The 8698-nt window shown below is 42.0% G+C and overlaps 1 protein-coding gene across 1 annotated transcript; it reads left to right on the top strand.

Annotated features, from left to right (window-relative positions):
• Positions 1–442: 442 nt before the first annotated feature.
• vps37ba (VPS37B subunit of ESCRT-I a) lies at positions 443–8263 on the top strand (the record flags this gene model as incomplete). The annotated part of the gene is made up of 3 exons (XM_013914701.1): positions 443–614; positions 5422–5504; positions 7634–8263. Coding segments are annotated over 3 exons (744 nt in total), but the record flags the coding sequence as incomplete, so codon positions are not given.
• Positions 8264–8698: the final 435 nt, after the last annotated feature.

The following is an 8698-nucleotide window of genomic DNA, read 5'->3' as shown; positions in this document are numbered from 1 at the left end:
AATTATAAGTTAAAATGTGACAGCAAAGAAAATGTAAAAAGGCAAACTACTGTTATGTTCAACAGCTGTCCCAATAAAAGAGATAATAATAAATTTGACCAATTATCATATTTTTCTTTTTAGATGGAAAATATCCAAAATGACAAACGATAGCTTTGAGCAAGGCCTTTCAGGACTTTCTTTTTTGTTTATATAGATTGCTTTTCATGTATCTTGCTGCTTGGTTAAAGACGTTTAAAAATACTGAATATTTGGTGTGGATCAAGGCAGATGAAGTTTGGGTTTTCATGGCCAGAATTTGTCTTTCTAAACATGTGCAGATGTTTGTAGGAGATTCCTCTAACCAAACATTTTAATTATTGATGATTATATCGGCGTTCAGTGTTGAAAAAGGACATTTTCTCAAGACAGATACTAATAACACTTATTTCTTGTTTTGTAGATCCAAGAAGTCCAGCAGAACAAGGAGAGGACACTGGGCAACAACCGAACCCTGGCAGAGCAAAACCTTGCCCTGCAGCCCAGACTGGAGCACAAGAAAGAGCAGCTCATCAAGCGCTACAGCAGTCTGCAGGAGGGCTTTGAATCCTATCAACTCCGCAAGTCCACCTTAGGTACGGCAGCAGCAGTGTGGAGAGAGAGTTTTAGAGGCATTTTTTATTGAACGGTTTGTCTTGAATTTTTAACGTCCAAAGGAAATTTGAACACTGTTATCCGTGAAGTCACTGAGAAGTGATACTTGCAGAAATGCTCAAGGGAATAGCCTGAAACGGAAAAGGCACACACACACAGGGTGTGTTGCTAATCGCAGCTGTGCTTTTTAAACTCCTTGTTGCATTATTGTAGTACACTGTGGGGAAAACAAGTTTACTCTCACATATTAACATCCTAACAGTAAGTACATTTAAATATCTGTGCACAAGGCCTTCACATCATTTCTGAACAGAGTGAACATTTCTGTTTGCATTTAGAAACGGAAGCAAGTCATGCCTGAGCTACTCTGTCTCAGACTGCAAATGATAAACAGGGGACCTTATTTAATCTTTTTAATATATTTTGTTCTATTCATGATTAGTAGTGGAATCAGTTATTTTTATTTCCTTCACATTTTTTAACATTTGAGTTAAAAAAAATTGAAGTGGTCATAGTGCCAGTGGTCAACGTCCCCATCACCCTTCTCTAAGCTTTGATGACGGAGGTGAGGAATGGATCACTTTTCTTTTTTAAAACCCTAATTGGCGAATGAGGAGATGGTTTTGGTTACTTACTGATCTAGTGGTGGAAATGCTTAGTTAATCTTACTTTGTTTTTACCCGTGCAAGTGCCAAAGTTCTCTCTAAGTTTCTGCTTTGTTTTGTTTTGTTGTGGGTTTCTTTTTGTTTTTGTTTTTTTAAATCAGTCTTCCTATTTACGTGAGACTTAAAGGTAAGCAGTCACAACACAACTGTCATTTCATAGTCACTGTTGATTATGAAAATGTCTGGGGTATTTTTACGACCTGTTTAGGATTGTTTTATGGTTTATTATTATTTCAGTGTCCTGACGTGATTCTATCTGTGATCCAGTCAAAAACAGCTTCTGTTATAGTTTTTACACTACCTGTTTGATGTAATCAACATATCATTATGGGTGTGCTGCAGAACACACAGTATGGTCATAATTGGTGAGGAAACCCTAAGAAACTAAAGGTGATAGCAGTTTCCTGTTGCTAGGAAGGTGATGTGGTACATAGCCTTTGTTCCTCATTGTTTCTTCTGTTTGTGTACATGAACACACACTCAAGAGACCTGTTTGACCAGTTGTCACATTTACTGTAGAAGGCCTCAGCAGCCTTGTTCCCAGAAGTGCTGTTCAACATGTAACTGCAGCTCAGGTTGAGAAACTCATGAAAGTGTTACAGGCTTGTAGCGTCCCTCACCGGCATACCTTCACAGCACTTCAGCATGTGAAGAAGACGGCGTGACGATGTTTGTGACCTTGGTGACGCAACGGTTGCTAAGCAGCTCACTCAGAATAGAATGCAAGTCATTTATTCCTCTTGTGCTCTGATAAAAGTTTGACTTTGGCTCCGTCTCTGCTGGAAAGACAGGCTCTCACAGCTTTCAAAGGTTGTCACAGTCAACGGGAGATTTCTGTGTTGTGAAAATGAAGTTCCGTTAAATAAGTTTTAGTTCTCAAGAATCTTTTTCCTTGTTACCGTGTTATCGGCGTCAAATATTTTAAGCTCTCTTCTTGGTGCTTGGACTGATATTATACCAATCCAGCGTGTTTTTGTGACCTTGTGATTTTGTTTGCCAGCATGAAGTGGCTTTTGTCAGATGTAGGTTACCCAGTGTCCCCCCCACCCCCACCTGCCATGTAGTAGTTGTCCTAGTTGTGGATTTACTGGAGAGTAGCTGGGGAGGGACAGCGATGCTCAGAGCTGAGAGAAACAGTCATTTGACCCAGATGGGAGATTAGACGTACAGTAGCTTGTTGTGCGCTCGTTTGCATATTGTCAAACACCAGCTCTCCCTCATTTCCTCTCTTTTTCTCCAGAAATTATATGGCCTCTGCTTTACCCTTTACTGTCCAGTAGGCACTCCCCCTCTTTTCTATCACCACTATCCACTGCCTTTGAGGACGCCAGCCCTCAGTGGAGCATTGTGCTGCCAGGCAAGCTGCTATAAAACAGCCACAGTGGGTGGGAGGGAGTGTGGAAGTTGGAAGGATGAGAGAGAGAGAGAGAGAGAGAGGCAGGCAGGCAGGCAGGCAGGCAGGCCAACCAACCAACAACTCCCCCTTTTCACATATTCACAGCAGAAGTTGATGTGGATTCATTTACTAAATGGCCGTCCCATGATCTCTAGGCCCAGACTGGTGTTGTGTTCACCCAATTCTCCACTGAGTCAGAGAATTGGAGCTTTGTGCGCTGATCTGCCTGAGAATCTGCCTTGTTATGGGAGCGAGGTGGAAACAATAAGAGATGGGAGTTCACCCCGGAAAAAGGCTTTGTGTCAAGCATGAAGCCCCGGCCAGGGAGTTTTTTGTTTTTTGGAATCTAAGGGCAGCGTTTTGGATTTCCAGGAAAATCTGACCTCTAAACACGGGGCTTCCATAGGCTGAAATTAAATTCAAGAAAAATAAAGTTTTACGTTGTCTTATATTTCCTGAAAGTTTGCCGTAGGTAATAAAGGTAGCGATGGTCTGTTCTTCACAAAGTCAGTGGAAATTATGAATTTTGTAAGTCTGTTTCCATGATTGTCCATTATCATTGTAGTGGCCTAAAAGAATAAGAAGGGATCTTCTATCAGCAACTTAATGGTGGGATCAAAAGTCTCCAGCATTTGGCACATATGATGCAGATGATGATCATAAAAAAGTGCCAAGAAAGTGAGCGCTCAGTTTCTTTCTCACATCCCGCATAAAGAGAAAGCAATATAGGCTATAGTGGTTAACCTTGACCTGTTTAGCGACAAGTGATTTAACTTATCGTAATTGTTGAACATGGGTGGAAAGAAATATCTGAAACAAGATACATACACTAAGAATGTTTTTGTCTTAGTCTTAACAGAATATACTTAAACTCAGCGTAGAAGGCTGTTTTATGACCTTGTCACACTTTAGCATCACGTGTGGTAAAGACGAGCATCAAATACTGTCCATTATTTAAGGTTTTTGTACTGAAAGGGTTAAAGTTGTTCACAGATTGTGTTATTTCTTGATGAGATGACAAGCAGCCAGGCTGCAGCTTTTATCTAAAGTTGATCATTAACTAAAACCGTCGTGTGTGTGTGTGTGTGTGTGTGTGTGTGTGTGTGTGTGTGTGTGTGTGTGTGCTCTTGTGTACTCTGTCAAGCTAAATCTCATTGTGCTAGTATTCAAGTCCTCAGCTAGTGTGTTAAATGTGATCTGATCACAACAAGGACAACATGTGTTGGTACATTTCGGCGTTAGTGTTTAAAAGGGTTAGACAGTAGTTCAGGTAACTACAATCACCCACTGTGTAATTATCAAGACTATTAACAAGGTGTGTCTGAAAAAGCCTTCACTATCTGTCATGTTTTCCACACAACCTTTGGATTCGTTTAATGAAGCTTCTTTATCCCAGCGTTCGCCCATACTGATTAAAAAGGTTACCACTAACTTCCTTTGTTTTCCGTTTCCCTTAATAAAAGACCCAACATTCGGAACTAATACACCAGAAAAGCTGCATGAGACTTTGACTGTGGCCTTGGAACACAACTTGGCGTGCTTAGTCTCATGTGGGAGGAAGCACACGCTCAGACAGCTGGGAAATCTTAGAGTGGTGCTGCCAGGGAAAGTGGGACCAGACTGAGATGAGGGGGTAGGATTAGGTGCTTTAGCAATTCCTTTTGGGGAACCCAAGCTTGTTGTTATAATAATGATAATATATGTAATAATATATGTAATGTAATATATTAATGAAGGGACACTCGGATTGTCTTTAAAATGTCTTGGACTTTTCAAGCGATGGCAGCGTTTTTGAAGCTCTACAGCTAGTCTGTCTCTGCCTTAGATACAGTCAGAATGTAACCAATCAGAACAAAGAACGCCTGCTGTTCAGTACCACCAATGAGCCAACCTGTACTGGATTTTTCTCTTGAAATCAAGCTTCCTTAGACCAGTAGATGGAGTCTGTTCCAGCTGTCAAGGGGCAGCATGTTAATGTTTGCACTTTTGAGCTACAGGTAGCTTTCTAGCATGGATGTTTACCAGTGTTGCTCTATATCAGCTCGAAATCTTGATTTATTTGTCCAGAAGAGCTCATCAGGTTAGACTGGACTGTGTGTAGATGGAGAGTAGTTTGGTGTTCTTGGTCTCACCGTCAGGATGCAGTCCCAGCTCCAGCTGGTGTAGACTTTCATCCCTGCATAGAAACACAAACAAAACTGTGCTCCTCCTTGGAGACACCAGGGCAGTTTCAGTTGACTCAGTTGAGCTTTGCAAGTTCACCGCAAACAGACGTGCTCTGACGGTTTGGAAGTGGCAGTCCCCGGACACTGACTGGCAGCATTCACACGTCCCGCCTCAGCTTTGTGTAACAGGCTCATTGAAACCTTTTAATGCCAGAACATTCATGTTTAAAGCGATGTCTTTTTATGAGCTCCTTGGTTTGAGAATACATTTGTGTTCCTTTGAGCAGTGTGTAAACACTACGTAATCATCCCGTGACTCAAATGCCTGAAGGATTGTGAACAGCTCTACTACTTCACTTACATCAGAGAGCTCACAAGAGATGAGAGAATTATGGGTTTGACTTGCTACCTGTATTTGCTTTCTTACATTGTGGAAAACAATTCCGGTTATCCAACAAGCACGGTTAACTCTGACTGACTGCTGCCAACAGCGACCGCGTCTCCTCCCAGTTCAGGCCCAGCACAGTAATCTTTGTCGTTCCTCTGTCTTCCTCTTCAACAGACCACAAGTCAGGAAACACCTCTCTGGATATTCTGCTGGCCCTGCTTCAGGCAGAAGGAGCCAAAATAGAGGAGGAAACAGAGGTAAGCATTCTTCAGCTGTCACCACGGATGACTTCATGTATCCTCGGTCAGTAATTCTTATACCTGCTGCTCTAGTTGATGGTGTGTTCTCCTACAGAGGCTTCATTGTTCATATCTAAGATCCCTGTTGGAGAGTATGTGGGCAGCAGAATAGCTGACATAGAGGTGACTGCTGCCTGTCCCGTCAGTGTTTTAAGGTGTTCTTCATCAGATTATACACAGTCATGTAAGAACTGTGCTTATCATTAAAAATATTCCAACATGTGGTTTTCTCATTTATTTTTGAACTTTACAGAAACTCCTAACATGAACCAGTACCACACAACCCTAAATAGGCCTTAACATGTCACAAAAATACAAAACAAAACAGGAGTGCTACAGCTAATAAGAAATCTAAACTCACAAAGGAACAGTAAAATATAGACTGAACAATACAGTGTGGTGTAAATCGCATTCTGCAGTAGCTCGCTACGAGTTGTTCTCAGTTGACATTTTAATAACAGTGGTGAAGTTCCCAAACATGAGCTTGTTTCTAATGAGCTACTCTGAGCTATTCTTTGTCAGTACAAACTTCCTCCTACATTCCAGGCACTTCCCACACTGGATTTATTTGCCATATTCTCCAAATCAATCAAATTGCTTAAGTATAAATTTGTCAGGGATATGCAATCGGTTTCACAGCTTGAATAACTGTAAATCTGGGCAGCCTAAAACAAAACAAAACTTCCTCTACAACTTCCTCTACGAAAACATTTGTGGTAATCATGGTCGTGATAGTGATTTTTGGTATGAACAGTCATGGCCTAATTACGCAGGAGTTAAATCTCAGATTTGTGCAGCTGAACTTCTTTTTAAGAGCGTGTGATCACAGATCATATTTGAATGTGACATTTCTTCTGCTAGTCTCTGCACTGACTGGCTGCTTAAAATCAGCTGCTGTGCAAATCTTTTACCCTTTATGCTCCCAAGAGCACGCACGTGAAGTTCTTTGGTTGCAAGTATTGTTAAAAATAATGATACTTGGATGGCAGCATCACATTTCACAAATGTTGATAGAGTAAAGTATATCACTGTATGGCGTCAGGTCCTGACAGCATTTTTAAAGTGTCCCAGTTTATTTGGAAACAAGGATGTGCGTCGGCTGTTTTTCCTGGTATGATAAAAACATTAGAATACAAACTACTCGTAAACTGGTATGGTTGCCAGTGTTTATACTCAGTACTCTAAGTGTAGCAGACGTTGTTTTACTTGGTGTTTCTAAAAGGTTTGCGTCTTCTAGCATCAAACACAGAGCTACATTATATCAAACCCCACTGATCGATGATTTAGCTCCATCTTCGATTCTTCAGTCAATAACTGTACGCTGACTGTTGTCAGTATAAAATATATACTGTAAATGTGGTAGATGGATGTGGAAAAGATGAGACTCGTGCTTCTGTACGTGTCTGATAAATATCAGACTTCTTATATAAGCATGCAGTCCCTCACCCACATAGAGAGCAGGCTGCTGCCATTGATGAGTAGTGTTAATATAGTTTAGTAGTGTAGTGTTGAAGTGATATTTGAATTAGTTCGCTCAGTTTATGTGGGAAAATTGTCACTTTTTGTGACATTTTACCAAATGGAAGTGAGTGAGCAGAGAACCCACCATTAGATGAATCATTTTAAATGTTACATTCGTCAACAGTGAGTGATTCTCCCGCGTTGCTATTCCTATCAGTGTGACTCATGTCGACACTCTCTGTCTTATCAATTCAGCTTTAGTCATGTAGCAGCAGTTCACAAAACGCCATTATCTCAAGACACTTTTTTTTAGCCAGGTAGAGACCCCACAGTATCAGGAATAGAGGATCCCTTATCAGCATGCACTTTGTGACAGTCGGGAAGAAGGAAGTCCCGTTCTGCTTTTAGAAACTTCGACCCACCAGAGCCCTAAAATTTGTGCAAATATTTTGTGCGTTTTTAAAAAAAATAAATAAATAAATTTTCAGACCCCTTTTCTTATTGCAGCCATTCACACTGACAGCGTAATTTCAGTGGAAACTTTTTCAGCATTTTTATTTATTTATTTTTGGATTAACCTTGTTTATTCTCTCTCTAACTCTGCTCCAAATCCCTTCTGTCCACAGAACATGGCTGATTCTTTACTGGATGGGGAGATGACTCTGGATTCGTTTATCGATGCCTACCAGAACAAGAGGAAGCTGGCCCACCTGAGACGGGTTAAAATCGAGAAGCTGCAGGAGATGGTGATGAAGGGCCAGCGGCTGCCCCAGCTGTCAGTCCCTCCCTCCCGTTCTCAGGAAATCTCCGGAGCTGCTTCTCTCCTCAGCGAGGCTGGCAGCAGCTCCTCTTCCCCCCTCGCTCAGCCCAGAAGGAAGCCACCGCCACCTCCATCCCAGCCAGCACCAATTCTAAGTCCACCTCCAACCGCTGAGCCACAGCCTCCCTTCTCGTACCCAGCATCTCAATACCCACCCATTCCTCCCCGAACAGGGCAACCCTTCCCCAACATCCCCTCTGGCTACCCCAACAGCTACCTCTCTCAGTACCCCCCTGCTTTGCCTCAGAGGGCCCCACCCCAGATGGCCCCACAGCCTGGATTCATCATGCAGTAAATTTAAAAAAGTTGTCACTACTGGAACTGGAACTGTGTTGTCTGCCTTCTTGGATTACGACCAAACACAACACAAGAAAGCAGACCTGCACCGGCTGGTCTGGTCGGCCGAAGCAGATCTCCAATAAACCTCTATGGATTCCCGCTCGCATCTCATTCTCACCAACAATCCTCCAACAACAAAATGACGAGTTCGTCTTCGACTCTTGTCCAGCCTGAGCACCTTTAGGGGAAGCGCAGCAGGCTGTGGTGACAGCGTGAGTCTGCAGGCTGCTGAGCTGGGACTCCTCATTTATCAGCACTTTCTGTCTCCCAGCCATCTTCTCACCTTTCCTCAAACATGTTCCTCAACTTTTTTATGATTTTTCAAAAAAAAAAAAAAGGGTTCAATTAGTCATTTCCATCTGCAGAGCACTAATTTACTGATACCTTCAATGCAAGCAAGGAGAGACCCTAATTACTGTGCAGTGTAGATGAAAATAGTTCCCAGAATATTCAGGCGAAAACTGCATCTATGCTGTGACTTTTTTTTCTTTTCTAAATAGGAAACATTCATAAGGTACATAGAAATCTTTGA

This window comes from Pundamilia nyererei, unplaced genomic scaffold, assembly GCF_000239375.1.
Source record: "Pundamilia nyererei isolate P.nyererei 1_Seehausen unplaced genomic scaffold, PunNye1.0 scaffold00217, whole genome shotgun sequence".
In the NCBI taxonomy this organism is placed as follows: Eukaryota; Metazoa; Chordata; class Actinopteri; order Cichliformes; family Cichlidae; genus Pundamilia; species Pundamilia nyererei.
The sequence above is the reverse complement of the archived record's forward strand: the minus strand, read 5'-3'. Positions and strand labels throughout refer to the sequence as shown.